The sequence below is a fragment of the Amaranthus tricolor genome, chromosome 4 (genome assembly GCF_026212465.1).
Source record: "Amaranthus tricolor cultivar Red isolate AtriRed21 chromosome 4, ASM2621246v1, whole genome shotgun sequence".
In the NCBI taxonomy this organism is placed as follows: domain Eukaryota; kingdom Viridiplantae; phylum Streptophyta; class Magnoliopsida; order Caryophyllales; family Amaranthaceae; genus Amaranthus; species Amaranthus tricolor.
In genome coordinates, this window is record NC_080050.1 from 4,561,605 (window position 1) to 4,579,226 (window position 17,622).

Below are 17,622 nucleotides of genomic sequence, written 5' to 3' on the forward strand. Positions count from 1 at the left end.
ATAAAAGAGAAAAATATAATTTTTATTTGAGTCAACTACTTAGTAGGTAACAAGTGAAAGTGGGCCATTAGTAAAAGATAGGGGAAGAATGTGGGAATGAATTGTAGATGGAGTTACCCATATCAAATCTCAAAAATATGCTTTTAAAATTGTACAAAAAGTAAATGAAAACAGAACATTTATCATCCCAATTCAATGTAAAATACCTTTTGACCCCTAACCAAATAATTTTCCAAAACACTTCTCATCTACAAGTAATCTTCTTTGTGCAAGTAGCTACAAATACAAATTTCTATTTTATTAATGTTTGGTTGGGTTTAAAGGAAAATAAGACCAAATATTAATATATAAAATAAAATGGTAAGTTAAATGTGTGGACAAGATTATATGAAAGAGTACAAGGGACTTTTTAACCACACGACAGTAAACTTCTAATCTAACTAGAATTCTACACAATTAACTTGTTGCTTTGCTAAAACTAATGAACAACCAGAAGTATGCATCGACAATGCACACTAAAGCACCTACTCAGTGGTAGATTATGGCTTCTCTCGTAGCTTCTCGACATAGAGCGGATGGCCTCACCGACAAGCTCTTCCCCACACACGCACAAGCACGACTCTCCAATAATGCCCACAAATAAACAACTTTAACTTCATACTCACAATCATTCTCATGCACGCAACCATGAGCAAGTTCTTTCCTCCCTGCATATTTTCTATGTGTGCATAGCCAAGAACGATCATTCATATGGTCATCTTCATTCAAATGGACATGTAAATCTTTTGCATAGGCTGACATATAACCAAACCTTCACAATCCATTCCGTAAATTCTCTAGCATTACCCACGAGTCAAAAAGAGTCTGAAACATTAAAATGATCACGAGGCTCCTAAAACCATTTCGCAAACCAAACTCGAGTGAAGTCTATGCAAGTACAACTTAGACCAACGAATAATCCCAAGTAACTAATACAAAGATCATAAACTAACTTGTACTTCCGTTCTTTTACTTGCAAATTGCAACGTACGACAGATTAAGAACAATTAGGAATCAGGACTAAGCAGTAATAAGGATCAAAACCCTGAAACTGATATCTAACATCCCGGAAAATTTCTACTTGAAATTTCCTCGTTGCATATAGATCCATGAACATACACCTTCGGCTCTTTCACCTGGAACACAAGCACAAGAATGAAATCAAGAACTTTCAGAAGTACAGCTTTACCGAGCTGCATCATTTAAAGTTTCTTCTTACCAATGCAATGGGCGGAAAACTCTTTCGAAGGGTAACCCTGGAAAATCCATCCACAGAAAACAAGCACTGATATCCATCGATGTAGGAGTGCTCACTGCCACACAAGTTAAAAAGTTAATCCAAGTCTACTAATGATTGTTATAGATGGATTCATACATGTTTATGCCTATATTCTTGGGCCACAAACTCGATTAAAACAACCATATTTCCCCAGTAGGAAACACAGACGGTCTCACTGTGAGATGCGCCTCATACTGGGTTAAATAGCCAAATAATAAAAATTATTAGTATATGGACGTCTTGTTTTGTGGTCGTCTGACCAAGAGACAGTCTAACACAAGAGTAGCTCAACAATAAATAATCAGTGCATAAAGTTTGCTAAACTCTCTTTCTTCCTTTCTTTTATTGGTTTCTCTTTATATTCGGTTTGGGGGTTCACTATTTTGTCTACAATCTGGAATAAGAGATCTATTTGTTTTGTTTTATTTTTTTGGGAAATATTCAGAATATCAGTGACTCACTTCAAAAGGTAGGTGAAATTTCTGTGATTATAATCTTCAAGTGCTATATCCTCCTCTTTGGAGTACCTGCATCATATAGCACAGTTGAGGGGAAGTTTGATTACTGAAAAAACAGGATGCCAATATTCGAAATACTCCTCAATGCAAAATACAAAACAAAACAAAACAAAACTAAATTGTAACAATACTTTTTTCATGGAAGTTATCGACTGAAACTCACTAGATAACCATGAATCAACGGATGACATATATCATTGTTTTTTGTTTAAGAAAACTCGACATAAAGCTAACGTAGAATTTGCTTTTCATGACTACAAATCTTATCTTGGAAGAAACAAAAGACTACAGATCATATAACACATATAGAGGCCACAAGATTTGAAGCATGTGGCACGTCTATCAGAAATTTGTAAGATGACCGATTGTCTTTGAAACAAAAATTAAAACCAGATGGATACATAAATCACCCATTTTGCAACTGAAAATCCTGTTGAGGCCGATGATGATACAATTTCACAAACATCATTATTATTTGAATGTAGAGGTGTTTAAAACAAACCCAAGAACCTAACAATCACCCGACCTTGTAACATAACTCGTCTTTGACCCCATTTCAAAATGAATTTAAAATTATGTGGAAACCGATATGGACACAAGACCCAATTTTGAAACGATTTGAAACACCTGATCCGAAATCGACCCGATGGCCTGAATGAACACTTCTATCTGAATGTAGAAGAATTGATATTGCATAAAAACAAGAGAAACGCATGAATCAGTAATCACACACCTTTTCAAAGAATCAACCAAAGATGAGAAACTCAGCTATTCGTACCTCCATGGAAGATCATTTTCACAAAAACGGCTAATTCCATTCATTGCTGAGTAAGTGTCTATGTGAGTCCAAATTTCACTAGTGCTGTTCAGATTACCTGCTCAAAAGCCACAAGCATCAATATCAATATGTATCTCTGCTTGAGCATTAGGAGTTCAGTGCATAGTAGTATAGCAGAATACACTAAATAGCTAATTGGCAGCCAAGATTTCGGCCAATGCTCTCTCAAGTCAAAACTACCCTCCTAATCAAAAGAAACTTTCATGTTCCAATTCCTAAGAATATCAGCGAAATTTCATCCGTCTCATACTACCAAACTGTTTCTTTCCATTGGTTAGGAATAAGGCCTTGGTATTACTGAGTCATACCACCATAAATAACCCTTCAGTTTAACTTTTTAAATTAGTTGCTTCATCTTAGAGCAATGATTAGTTGTGTGTATACAGTATAGTACAGACTGACAACCATGAAATGAGATGGCATAAATGTAGTTAGAGAGAGGCTCAAATGTAGATAAATCAAATGCTACTAAGGCCAGCCTATCATGAATACTTTCATCGTCAATAAACCTTTCATCCTAGATCACTCTTCCCTCTTTCCAATAAACCCTGATTCATTCATCCCTGACAGCTAATCTATTGGAGTGAGTTTTACCCTTTTAAAAACCATTCCTGTAAGCTAATCTATCGGGTAGGTTATATTCTTTAACCTCTTTGATTGTAATATGGAGGCCCCTAACTTGGTTATTACAGTTCATCTTGGATTTCATTCTTTCACCTCCATTTAAACTTCCATTGTGCTTTGAAGATCCCTACAACGGGTTATTACAGTCCAATAAGAGAAACTTTATAGACAGATTTTGTTCAAGCAAAAACAAAGTTATGAGGTAAAGCTTTCTTAAGTCTCAACGATATTTATGATAAACATTTTCTTTTCCTCTGTGTCTTCCCAGCCACCACACCAACCTACCCCTTTACACATGACATTCTCTCCCACCACAAAAAATGAACAGTTCATAAAAATCTGGAAAGGAAATTTTTCTATATATAAACAGACATGATAAAAAAGAATCAGCTTTTGTCTTAAACCAAAGTGACTGGGGGTTGAAACAAAAACAGCTAAGAATAATATAATGAAAGGGTAAATCTCCTGTATGTCTACATCTATGAGTACAATTCTTTCGAAATGTGCATCCACAAGCAACGAAAAAGGAGAGTGAAGAGTATACTAAGAACTAAGTACAAACCCATTTTTCATATCACAAAAAAGGACTAACCGATTTCATGGAGCTTCCTTAAAGCATAGCCACTGGGGTAATTGTGGTACGATGCCATGAAGAACATTGATGTGCATCCTAAACTATAGATAAGATAATTCAAATTAGAATGAACAAAGAGACTCGACCACTACTTTATTAAACTTGCTTATGCTTTGTAAAAGTCCACCTCAACAAAAATAGACCAATCATTCCAAAATAAAGCAACCTCCAAAAGCTCTTGTTCCTATTATTGTATCTGTGATATGAAAAATTATCAGACCTCCAACGGATCATTATACGCGAAGATTTCAAATTTAGAAGAAAGAAAAACACATACAAGATACCAATATAGATTAAACAAGAAGTGAATGCAGCACACAAGCAAAAACCAAGACAACCAGCCAAGTAGATAATTTTGGTTTGAGCATGAACATCAATATTGCATAAGAAAAAGTCATAGTGCTACTACCATCTTACTAGTACTACATTCATTCCATGAAGATTTAGGCATTAGGCTTGTTCCTCAAAATTCTTGGAGAAATTGTTTTAAACCTAAGTAGTTTAGATTTAGGACCCACTCAAATCCATGTTCCGCTTGCACTAAATGTTCTCTACTATCTAAAAGCAAAAAAGTTCCACTTTTTTGAAATTCTCCTCCCTCTATTCTTGTAAATACAACAATGCCAAAACGTTAAATATAGGGTCAACTCCATGAAAAAAACAAATCAACAAGAGATCGTTGCAACAACGTTTAAAATTCATTCAGCAATCAGCCCTATGTAGCTCTAAATCTACAAGGATTAAGAAAACAAATTCCAATGGTCATCCACATATATTTCCCTCCTCCATTCATTCATGTTTCCTATTTACTGTCATATAGAGAGGAATGAAAGAGGAGAATATATGTATGCGATCAATATTCCCCTAGAGTAACCACACCATGTTCGAGGAGTAGGAGTATATAAATACTAAGTAGAATTTACAAGCAGAGAAGAAAGGTATCAGGAAAAAAATTATTCAAGGCTGAAGAGAGTCCCTATCCCCCAAAAAAGCACAAATAAGCTGAGATGGGATTTCTCATCCTTGATTGGCTACAAAATTAGGCTAAACCATCAGTCATTTTATTTAATGACATGAACTATAGAGATATAGTACAAACCACTCTGCGGTGATGCACAATAATTTTTCTCAATGGTAAATTCAATAAATGAGGATGGAAGAAATCCATACATCCTGCTTGCTGATATTGCAGCCGTCAGGTTAAAAACTGGAAGTGAACCAATGACAAAGCGCAACTCCTACAACATTCCAAATGTGTTGTAGTGACATGTAGTAAAATATCATCAAGAATTAAAGCACATGCAAGCAAGGCATACCTTGTGAGGTAATTTGGAATACATGACCACAAACGATACAATAGGGAGGAGACAGGGCAAAATCCTCCTATCAAGTAAGAGACCAAGCTGTAAAAGGACATCCAGTCATAAGATTACAACAGGAATGAAACATAAAATCCAAAACGACAAGTGTACACGCTAAATAGGAAGCAGCGTTAAAAGTTGTGTATTTAAAAGGCTAGAAAAATGATAATCACACTCAAAGGAATTCTCTCAGTTCCCATGCAAAGGGCAAGGTATAGAAATAGTCATGCAAATAATAGAATACAGAAGTTATCACAAAGCAGTTTCTATGTGTATAATATATAGTATATAGGACACTTATTATATCTGCAGTCTGAACTCACAATGACGAGCGGATACGCAGCAAGAAGTGACCTTGGAAGCGCTGAAGTGAAGTACCAGTGAAATGGAGAAATCTAAAGCAAGTACTAAGGACAGCCAATAGTAAATTTCTCAACATAATATTAAAAGAATCCTTAAACTGTATGGACCAGGGGCGCCTAGCATGAGCACCCTCAACATAGTTATAAAGTGACAAGAAAAATTCACAATCTAAAGGATACACCCCATTCAGAGCTCCGATTTAATACGGAATTGAACCAGAAGACTTCAAATTCAGGCCATAGTACCCGTCTCCACATTATTGAATCAACCATTACTGTAAGACCTGAAAATGTGACAAATGCAATGGAATTTAAGAAAACATCAACAACTGAAATCATACGATGAGAAAAGGCAATCAGTGGGCGATATTTCCTCGGCATAAATTACTCTTTTATATCTTCTTCTGTTCAGGTCGAGGCATTCGGAGGTTACTGTTGTGTTTCAAGTAGGGGAATTTAAATTCCATTTTATTTCATTTTCCATAACTTCCCAAATATTTTTATTGAATGTGCCAGGTGTATCCTTTCACTTGAAGAAGAGTTAAATACTAATACTCTCAACATTAAAAATATAAATGTAAGGCAAATGGGCAACCAACCTATGGAAAGTATAGCAGCCACAATACAGTGTTTAATTGCTTTCCACAATGTGACTGATCTGGTCTGCCATTGCAAAGAAACTTTGAATCCGTAAAAACAATACAACAATGCCAATTTCTAAAGCCTTAATCACAACAATATAGGGAAGTGAGACAATAGTGTGAGATGATTTTAAACTTACAACTCTAGTTTTCAAACTACAACATGTAATAATAAGTTGCAGCACACGATACTGGAAAATCCTTTAGTTAATTTATGTAGCTGTCAAGAAAGCAACGAGAGTACAAATAGAATAATGTTCCTTGAAGAGAATCGGATCTTGTCTCAAATGGAGCAAGTATCACTTTCCCAGGCACGGTCCGGGTCCGATTCTCACCTAGCCCTCCTCTTACTAGCCTAAACTGTGATAAAAAAAGGTTCCTTGGAAACTAATTCTACCAGATGTCCTTGTAATTCCTAATATTTGATTCTCAAATTTATCTGTCCAATACTGGGGTACTTCAACAATGGTAGATACTTTCTTGATAAGAAAAGCTATATTATTGGAACAAAAAGGGTACAACAACAGGGATGAGAGATCCCCAAAAAAACATAGTAGTTGACACAAAAATTTTCCAAAAAGGTATACTCTCATCATTTGCTCACACTTTGTATTTTGAACTGAAAAAGTTTCCACACCTCATAGTTGGATTATAAAAGAAAATATAAGCACAATGATATAAGTCATGAGAAATAAGCAACACAAATTGCAAATCATCATGAAACTCCATATTTAAATTGAAGTGAGAAAGAACATTTATGTTTTCTGCATCACTTAATCAAAAACCAAAAGCAAGGGCATAATTACAGGGAAGAGCGTTTATGATCGTCAATTTATTTCAGAAAAATCAAAAGCAAGGTTAAAACTACAAGGAGTGGCGGAGGAAACCCTAACCAGATTTATGACTAGCAAAGAAATAGCTAATTTGAGGACAAATTTTGGATGTTTAGCGAATGCGTGGTAGAGTTTCTTAGTTAAAAACTAAAAGGTTTGATTTGGGTAAACATCTTGGAAAAACTTTTAAACTCATTTTGCTTCTTTTTTTTTGCCTTTTTTCCATACTTCAAAAAACAAATTAACTTTTTCTTACTAATCATTAATGCAATGCCTTTGCCTCAAACAAGGGTGGGGTAAGAAAATATTTTTTTATATTGCATAGATTCAACTTTTAGCCTTATCTTTATAGTGGTGAACAGCCTTCTATTAGACTAGTGATGACAGTGGTAGACTAAAAGGTTTAATTGAGAATAACCTAAGCACGCTAAATTAACAATGCAGGAATATGTAAGCCATAATCAAGACAACTATCTAAAATGGTGCTTGTTCTTCAACAATAAAACATGATTGATGAATAAATGAGAAAAAAGGCAATAAGATTAAATTGAGATGAATGCACAATTATAAGAACAAATGTTCCTCTAGTTCAAAATTAAAAGGTGCATTGCATTAGAAAAAATAACATAAAGAAACTGTACTCATTTTTCACTAGGATCTATTAAAAAGCATAATATACCAACAAAAGCTGAAGACCAATGGGGCAGGCTAACAGCAGCACGTCACATCTGAAAATCAATGTTGCAACAACCTGACAAAAGGGGACAGAGAACATTATTCACCTAAAACAACCTCCGGGAGATGGAAAAAAGGGATACGGTATGGTTTCCGCAATACACAGAATCTAGATTTTTTATAACAAGTTTCAAATGTCTCTTCACGAGGAGTTCAAAAAATTATAAACCATAAATTTGCTCAATTAACCAACATTCTACACATAAAGCAACAACAAAAAAAAATAAGTAAGGTTTACCGTCAAAGGAATAGGAAACGTGACATTTAATAGAGAGGAATACGAAGCTTTTAGCCAACATAAGAGATTTAATCTACGAATGTCTATCTTGCTTCTTCAGTCCTGAGCCTGTAAGGCTTTATGTCCGAAAAGGACATTGACAAAACTTCCACTTCCAACACTAACTAGCACCAAAAGTTGATAGCTTTCCAGTTACCTATTGTATAAAAGGATAAAAGGCAAAGAGAGTACAGGGTACTCCATTCCCACTCCACTTGTAGAGACATCACTCCCACTCCCTTAGTTTTAAAAGATGTGAGGCGTCCTATTCCCATGAGCCTAGGCTTTAGGCATTAGGCAAAGGTGCTAGACTTCGGTGTGAGGTGCCCAAAATCCAGAAAAAAAAAAAAAAAAAAAAAAAAAAAAACTTAAAACCCTACAAAAAAAAGAGAGATGTAAAAACGAAGAGAAAGCATACCTGGAGGATGCTCACATCAAATAAGCTTCTTTTGAAAGGTGCGACCAAAAGGCGCTTACCTTTAGGCATTCTGAGCTCTACTTAAATAATCACCTTGCCTGGGCAGCTAGCCTTATCAAAGTAGGGATGGCAATGGGTCGGACTCGGCTCGGATTATACATACTCCGACTTTGCTTCGGATTTTAGTCGAAATTTTTTTTTAGTCCACCTCCACTCGGAGTCGGATTATGCATACTCCAAGTTGACTCAGACTCTCGGACCTCCAACGGAGTCGGATTATTATCAAACTTTATCGTTGTGATATTGTATTAATGATTTAAAGCATACGAAGTTAACAAAATATATTTTTCAAATACAATTTAACAAAAAAATATGTACTTTGAATTCAAGTTCAACATGAAAAATATTCCTAGTACTACAATTTAACAAAATTTTCTCGCATTTTGATTTGGCGTATTTTATTTCTCTTGATCTGATTTGTCGTATTTTGATTGATTGATCTAAATAAAAATACCAAGCAGTTTTTCAAAATCGAAAATTACAATAGTATGAGAGAGAGCTTGAATTAGTCACGTCTAGAGTTTTAAAGGAAAAAAAATATTGGGTTAAAAGTCAAATTCAAAGTCGGATTTCCTTCAGGGTCGGAGTCGGGTCGGAGTGTCGGATTTTTAATAAGGTCCAACTCCGGTCCGTCTCTAACTTGGATTTGGATCGTGAAGTCGGAGTTGGAGTCGGATAACCTTTTCCTCGGAATCGAATTGGATTATTTTCCTCGGACTAGGGTCGGATTCGGACTGAATTGCCATCCCTATATCAAAGCGCCCACCATTCGAATACCCAAGGTGCACCTAGGCAAACTATTTTAAACTAAGCCCACTCCAATGCAGGTATAATGTGATTATTGTATTAAAATTAGAAGCAACAGGAGGAAACTGACATGGAGTGTGAATGTATAGTAGCAAAGATATATTGGCTGAAGATGTAGTTATCCACTGATTTGGAATTTAATTGGGCACATGAAAACAGAGAATATTGTCATTTTAGAACAGAGTGAACATGTAGATGGAGGAATGAACTTGACCATAAGCCAACAGAAGCTGGTTGAACGAACGGTATTTAGTACAGTGTAAAGTTGAGACATGGAGTACATTTGACCAACCCAAGAGCCGACTGTATAAATCTTTTTGCAAGTTCAGAGACATCTTTGAAAAATCATATAGCAGAATGTCAAAGACTCTATGGTTTCTATATAATCAAAGAGATGAAAAAACAGGACTATTGAATCCATAGAAACAGCAGCATGCAACTGATCTGCTTTACACCGGGATCACTAATCTAAAAGTAACCATGAATGTCATGTTATAGCCAACCTAGTTTATGGTAATGACCTAAAAGGCGAAAACCCAACATCCATCCTTTTATTCTCAGAGAAGCAGAAACGAGCATTACAAGTTATAATTTACTCCTCTATCCAAAAACTGGAATTTGGATAATGGGCAGCTATTGGAGGACCACAAAACATCAGAGCAACTTATTATGTCATTACCTAGTTGGCTAAAGATAGCGTCGAGTATTGTCGGTAAGGGTTGACGAGCGAGCCAAGGGAAGCTTATATACTACAAATATTGTCTTCACAGGAGAAATTTTACAGCTTCTGTAAAACTTAAGGTATCATGTGGCTGTAGTTATAATACAAAATAAAAACAAAAATAATTTCCAGGCGCGTCTATTCGATTTCCCCTATGTATAATTCAACTTCCAAGACCCAGGACCATTATGGTCAAAGTACTCACTCCTACTGTTGGAAAGTGAAAACCGTTGGAAAGTGTAAATATACTTGATATATCAAACAATTAGATTCACACAGTAGAAAAGACGCACCAGAAAACGTAATGCTGTATAAAATCTCTCCTTTAACCAATACCCATAAGCCATGTTGACTGCAGTACAAATGACACATCAGCTCGGGAAGTGAAGATATCAAAGAACTACCAGTATTAAAGGAAAAATATAAATTCATGTCCTGAGCATGAAGATGTTGAAATCAAAACAAAACAAAATCCATGTCCTGAGAATGATCCAGATGTGGCTTACAGAAATCATGAATATTTATCGGGCCTTGTGCAGAACCTTTAACATAGGTCGTATGAGGTTAAATCAAATCCACAATCTCATATTTTCAATAAACTTATAAAACCTCATGAAAAATGGTTGCAAAAACAGTTACTTGTTAAAATACTTAAATAATACTCCTATTTTTATTTTGTTAACAAGGGCATCATCAAAGAATCCCTAATTTTGATAAGCCCAAAGATTCAAGGTTATTTGGTTTTGGATTATAAAGGACTATATTAAAATCGCTCACTAAATTATGTGAAGTAGCATATGATGTTTATTACCAAGGGTCAATCGAAAACAACCTCTTTGTTATCATTAACAGGGGTATGCGTACATCTAACCCCATCCCCTCCCCCCCCGACACACACACACACAAACCCCCCACATAAGTAAAACTCATTTTATGGCGTTGGGGAAATGGAATGTTGCTGTAACAAGGGCATCATAGATGCAAATTTATCAAAAATATGTTATCGAGGCCCCTTAAAATTGGAGGTATGATGCCTTGAAATCCATTCGGTGTTAACTATAAAAGAACCCTTTGACCTCCACCAGAAAATAGAAGGATGTAAAGATAATGAGTTGAATAAAAATAAGGTTTGTTGAAGGTCATTGATCCACAAATAGATCAATTATAATAAATGAGAAAGTACGTCCAATGAACATAGAAAGAAAAGGTAGAAAAAGAGAGGAAAATTAATCACCTAAACCCAATGCCAATATGTTTGGAAGGGGACGTGTGCAGTAGAACAACAAGTGGAACTGAAGACTTGTTAGTATCACAAAGAAAGCCTCTACTTGATGACCAAACTTGCTTCGAACCTGTAGTAACAAAGTGATGTCAAACGTAATTTATGAGTAGAATAGACCTTCTTATATGGAACCAAAGCCGATGTTAATAGAGTCTAAAAGTGCAAAGCATAACACAATGGACATTCTCATGCAAAACGGCATATGCAGATACAAAATTTGAATTTTTTTTGCAATTAAATTGTCCTCCATATGTTAGGATCTATTAGACAAGAACTACTTATACATACATCATTTGGCCGAGCATCAAACTCCCTGGAGACAGGGTTTTCTTGTTTAAGAAAAACTACTCGAAGTAAAAATCTAAGTTGATCATGTAACAACTGTTTCAGCAGTGTCAAGATAAACTTCTCACAAGAAAGTTGACCGAAGACCAAGCCCAAACATGCAAAGTATTAAGCTTAGTAAATCATGGGGAATCAGCTATCAATGACAAAGCGGTCACCGCTTCATCAGCTTATTGCAACATGATTTAATTTGTTTGATTAACATGATAACATCATAAAATCAGACATCAATGTCATAACAAACAGAAATCAAAAGACAGATAGACAAAAAAGATCAAATAGATTTTCCACATTGATACTTCCAATAGCCAGAAAAGAACCATGCACCTGAATCCGGAAAAAGCGCAAGGTGGACAGCATAATGCAACCTAACACCAGACGAACTGGGAGGAAAAGGAACAATTCAAAATCAAAATTGCGCATAAAACAAAATTGAAGCAGCAAATGACAGATAAAGAACGGCAGTACACAAGAGACAATCTCAAAGTTCAGCAAATAATGCCAAGATCAGCACGATCAAGATCTAGCCATTTGCAAGATTCAAGCTAAAATAAGAATAAACTTAACCTAGTTATCAAGTGAAGAAATGACAAACAAGTATATCAATAAACAGAGAAAAAGGACTTCATATATAAACTAAAGTCTATATCTCACCTATATAGAGGCTATATATCTTTGGAAAATGTAGGAAGTTGATGATTGATACGACAGGAGAGGCCAAAATTGACACAAGCCAAGCACCTACCCGCAGTCCGGCAAAACAAATGGCAAAGTTACATAATAGCTAAAATAGAATTGCATCAGATCATTAATAAATGAGCAAACAGATACAAACAAAGAGATAGTAGTCAATGATTACAAGGAAATAATTGGATTCAAAAACTTTTGAAAATTCAACTTCATTTTGTTTCCACAACAATCAGACACAAAAAAACACATACTTGATCATAGCCTATCATCATCAACACGAATTGAGGAGGCTTAGTCACTACAGGAAAGCAAGCAGGTCTGTGTAAACATACTAGGAACCACATAAGTTTCTCGTACAATTGCCAAGAAAGCAATCAATTATCTATGAACCTCCAAACCTTACAAAAAAAAATAAGACACGTCTTTCCCCTTGCTCTTGATAGCAAAGCCCTAGGTAACTTCCACCCTGTGGCGCAACTTTGATAAAAATTTAAGGGGGCAATGTTTTGAACTCTTGACCTTTTAGTTATAAAAAATTTTACTTTACCACCAAACCAATTTTTTTTTAATGATTTTTAAAAGGATCATAATATAATAATTAGGATATAAAGTTCAGGAGGGGAGAAGGGGGCAGTGTGTGACACCCCCTCCCGCCCCAACTATCTTCCACCACCGCTTACACACCCAAGCCTGAAGCCAACCATCAAACACCGATGAAGTAATTGTTGTTCTATGCATAATCCTCTCTTGATTCCCATTAAGCCTATAAGGTTCTTAGATGCCGACTTCCTCATGAAATCCTCACACCTCCTCGTTCCCACCTACTCACCCCCTGAAGCTGACTTTCGTCCTGATATCAACATTTTTTCATCTTTTGTTAAAAGAGAAGTATCTCCTACTGCTAGATTGTCCATATATAACATTGCAAACTAATGATATTCCCTCTGTCTCTCCAGAGTTTCTCTTAATACCAAGGACTAAATTCTTAAAGATACAAGTTGATAAGGCCTTTAACACTATGTTTGGATAGCAATTTTAGAGAGAAAAGAAAGGGAGGGAAGGAGAAAGAAGGGAAGGGAAAGGAAGGGAAGAGAAATGGAAGGGAAATAGCTCTTATATGTATAGGAGGGAATGGACAGGAAAGGAAGGGAGATGGGAGTTTTCCCTTCAAATCATTCCAACTTTGAAGAGATTGGAACCTTAACAAAATGTATCAATCAAATCCTTTCAATTCCCTCCCCTCTAAATCTCTTCCTTTCCATTTTGTTATCCAAACAATGTATTCTTTCTCCCTCCAAATCCCTCCCCTTCCTTTCCCTCGATTTCCGTCCATCCAGACACACCCTATATGTTGCTAATGGCCAAGGGAAAGGGAAATTATCAAGTTAAATGTCCATCCAGGCACTGACTTATTGGTTGTTGCTTGTTATGGCACTGCAGTATTGCAGTATAAAGACAGGAAGCAGAGAACCAGGATTCCAAGAGTCAAAAACTATAACTTGCATCCCTCTATTCCTGTACTGAATATCCAGAATAACTTTAATTCACAATCTTTTAACTTTCTTGGAGAAAATAGGGAATTAACTTGTCATGAAGTCAATGAACGTTTAAGAATCCTTCTTCTCTTTCTCTGGAAGATATATGAAGCAATAAACCCTATCTAGTGTAAAATCTTATTTCCAAATTCCATAAAACATGAAATTGTCTCCAAAAAAGTTAGTTTTTAGCGCTACCAATGACCTAAAATTAGAAACCTGAATAAATTTCACTTTCTATAAGAAAAGACCTTTCAACTAACAAAATAGATAAAACTATTTTGTCCTTCATTCCAGGTACATGTTACCAAATGTGCAAGGTATCAATAATTCCACCAAATTTCATTGTAAATTTGATTCACATGCTCAAATTTCTGCTAACAATTTGAAGGGGAACATTTCAGTCAGCCTACCCCTATCCTCCAACCAAGCCTCAAAACCCATTTTATCTACTCCTAATGTGCCCACTGCTCAGGGAAGATGAGCTTTCCTTTTTGCAATTGGAAAAGCAGGAAAGTTTGACTCTTAAAAATATATTCATTTCAATTAAGAGCCCCCTAAGTTTGACATATAAGATAACCCCCAAAGCAGAAATTATGTTATTGGCTCATTGTTTAGAAAGAATTTTGATAAATGAGCTACTATCTTATTGTCTTGGCCTATCCATCCCACTAAAGTCTGCAAATGAAATTCTTTGGAGATCAGCAGGGATAGAAGATATCATCATCTGAATCAATCGAACTCCTTAATTAGCTAGCGAGTATGCAGCCATGTTAGCTTCAGGATAGCAATGAGTAATTGTCATCCTATTCATTTTTGCTGATGATCAATATGCATAGCTTAATTAAATGGAAAAATGAGGAGTTTCATGAAGTTACCAAACACAAGATTTAAACAACCACTTCCAATCTGAGTCAACACAAAATAAATGAGCTATTACGGAAAAGGAAAATGAAAGAATCCTAGTTCTTCCCTTTTTTTCAGATCTCTCAAGTTACCCCATGCATTGAGAAAACACTTTAAGAGCTTGTTTAAATAGGAGACAATGGAGGGGTAAAATGGGAGGGAAATGAAAGGATGAAGTTTTCGTCGTTTGAATTGGAAATTGGGAGATGAAGGAAATTGACGAATGGATTTCTTTTCATTTTGTACAAAACTAATTCCTCCTCAAGTCTCAACAATGGAAAGATTAAAAAGGAAAAATCGCCACTTTTCCCTCCCCTCCCCTTCCTTGCACTTTCCTTCTTTCCTTCCTCAAAAGCTATCCAAGAAACCTATAAAGCAAAAGATATTAGGAATTCCTGTCCAGTCAATTTATGTTTGTCCCACTCCTTGGAATGTACTTAAATCTTTTGAGCTCCTCCACCTATAATCATATGGGGGGTTGATAAAGGAGACATTGATGAGTTTATCAGGGCTATGAAAGCCTCCTCTTTCATTCACTGTACATTCTATCTAATGAAAATTTCCAAACATTGTACCCTAGGAGTTTCCTAAACAAATAACCACAATTCCTAACCTTTGGTCATCTCCGAGCTCCAAATCTTTTAAAACAACATGGTTACTACTGATTCCTTTGCGCATGCTGAAGTTTGCAGGAACATATGAGTCTCTTTTTAAAAATGAAATCCAGATTTGTTGCTACCATTCAAGCTGTGATTTGGAGTGAAAAAAAAAAGATGGAAATACATAACCTTTGCCTCCAATAACAAATCCATGGTCAAAAAGATCAATTACACAACCTTCCCACAAGAATAATAGACTAACAATGTCATTTCATTGTAGAGAATAGAGATTGTTAAGCAGCTATTAGGCACGCTAATGTTCTGACAGACCAGCAAGGACATAACAGTCAGCTTTGATATTTTATCCTACTCAGACTCCTCCCCTATTCTATAATGATCTCCTGACTCCTAGTGGAAGACTTAATTCATCAAACAGTAAATTCTACCACCATAGTCTCTAGAAGAAAAACCAATACGCTGTACTTCTGAAAGATATTGATACATCTATGCTCTTATGAATTTGCAATTACATAATTCTAACCTAAAAAATAAATAAACAAAATTATTGTTGAAATATTTTCACAACTGATAGGAACATATCCTAAAAAGACACAAACTCGAAGCCACGATTCATATTAGGACTTGGAACAGAACAGACTCTCCACCTCAATGAAGCCTCAAACATAGTAAGCAGCAAAGAAGGAAGAAGGAAAAACTCCACAAGCTAAATAATGGTTGCTATCTTATGTGTAAAATCACAAAGTAGTAAGTGTTGCTCTAATCGGGACATCTACTCCAACTACGCAAGTTTTTAAAGAGATAATAGAAAGCACTTGTGAACAAGCTATGACCATAAAAATTGTTTGATTTTCGTTAATCATGTACAAGTACAACACCATCCAATTAGGTAAAGAAGCAAGCTTTGTGAGGAGCTCTTTACCTCCAGCTCAACTGTGACAACAAATCAGGATTACTGTTCTTTCGGGTATTTCATCATAGATACAACATTGTTTTACACCAAATGATAACAAAACCAACTCAACGATCCACATTGTTTGTTGATACAAGATCAAAACAAATTAACGGTAGCTTTCAATGCCCCATCATTTGCAGTCTTATGAAGTATAAATTTCCAGATTATGAATTCAATTCCAAGATAATACTACAATCACTCACAATTGGCAAACTACATAACCCAAATACACAACAATAAAGTGAATCTTACCAATGAAAGTGCGAGGCACGACACCAGGAAACTCCAAATGATCATACTGTTAAAAATGAATCATTAACCATTAACCATTTATCATTAAGATAAACTAAAATAAAGACCAAATAAAAGCACAAATTAGCACTTTCACCGTAATATTAACCATTACTCATAACCCAAAAAGGTATAATGGCAAAGACGAACATACTTCAGTCAAATGATACCGATGGTAAAGTATATCATGCATTGCCTATAAAATCAACCAAAAAAATACCATTAACAAGCAAAATATTCATAGAAAAATCAAGGGTTTGATATAAAATCAATTACCTGCATGTTAAAACTCTCTTCAACTTTAGTGTAAGGTATAGAAAATACATAAAATGCAGCAACTGAACCCAATATTAGATCATACCCTACAAAGATTTAAACAAATTAATAAGATAAAGCATAGTTAAACCCACAATTAATTGAGTGGTATATAAGAATCTAAGAAAGTTAATTACCGTAATTGTGAAGAAAATTGCCAGATTTGTGTGCCATTGAAGCTGACGCATAGACTTTTCAGCGACGAATTTAGAAGAACGGCAGTGAAGAAATGAGAAGAACACATATGTCTGCAGTCTGCACTTTGCAACGAAATTTTGAAACTTCTAAACGTCGCTCTGACTTGAATTTCCGATTTACCTTCCCACACCCACCTCTCTTTACCTGTTCTTTCTAATTGTTACCCCTACTCCATTGATATCGAGTGTTCGACAAATAACTAATAGTGCTAATTTTTTTATTATTTATTATTTTATGTATTTTACATTATACAACTATCATATAAGGTAAAAGAATTATTATATAAAATTTTATTATATTTATTCCGTTGCATATTTTCATAAATAATCCAAAAAATATCT

At 35.4% G+C, this 17,622-nt stretch overlaps 1 protein-coding gene across 4 annotated transcripts; it reads right to left on the bottom strand.

Moving 5' to 3' along the window:
- Window positions 1-46: 46 nt before the first annotated feature.
- On the bottom strand, window positions 47-17,472 carry LOC130810510 (dol-P-Man:Man(7)GlcNAc(2)-PP-Dol alpha-1,6-mannosyltransferase). 4 transcript variants are annotated; one of them, XM_057676603.1, is made up of 20 exons: window positions 17,221-17,241; window positions 17,045-17,130; window positions 16,878-16,964; window positions 16,730-16,775; window positions 12,429-12,515; window positions 12,102-12,157; window positions 11,382-11,499; window positions 10,441-10,499; window positions 7,809-7,880; window positions 6,255-6,318; window positions 5,836-5,939; window positions 5,617-5,688; window positions 5,249-5,335; window positions 5,103-5,170; window positions 4,060-4,128; window positions 3,891-3,973; window positions 2,615-2,711; window positions 1,780-1,845; window positions 1,259-1,352; window positions 47-1,175 (listed from the first exon to the last, which is right to left on the bottom strand). In XM_057676603.1, the coding sequence occupies exons 3-20, from the start codon at window positions 16,878-16,880 to the stop codon at window positions 1,098-1,100; spliced, it is 1,323 nt and encodes a 440-aa protein (XP_057532586.1). In that variant the 5' UTR covers window positions 16,881-16,964; window positions 17,045-17,130; window positions 17,221-17,241; the 3' UTR covers window positions 47-1,097. The 4 variants fall into 4 exon arrangements, 3 of the variants coding, with proteins under 3 accessions (XP_057532586.1, XP_057532585.1, XP_057532584.1); XM_057676602.1 differs by having other exon boundaries at window positions 16,866-16,964; XM_057676601.1 differs by having other exon boundaries at window positions 48-1,175; window positions 16,923-16,964; window positions 17,221-17,470.
- Window positions 17,473-17,622: the final 150 nt, after the last annotated feature.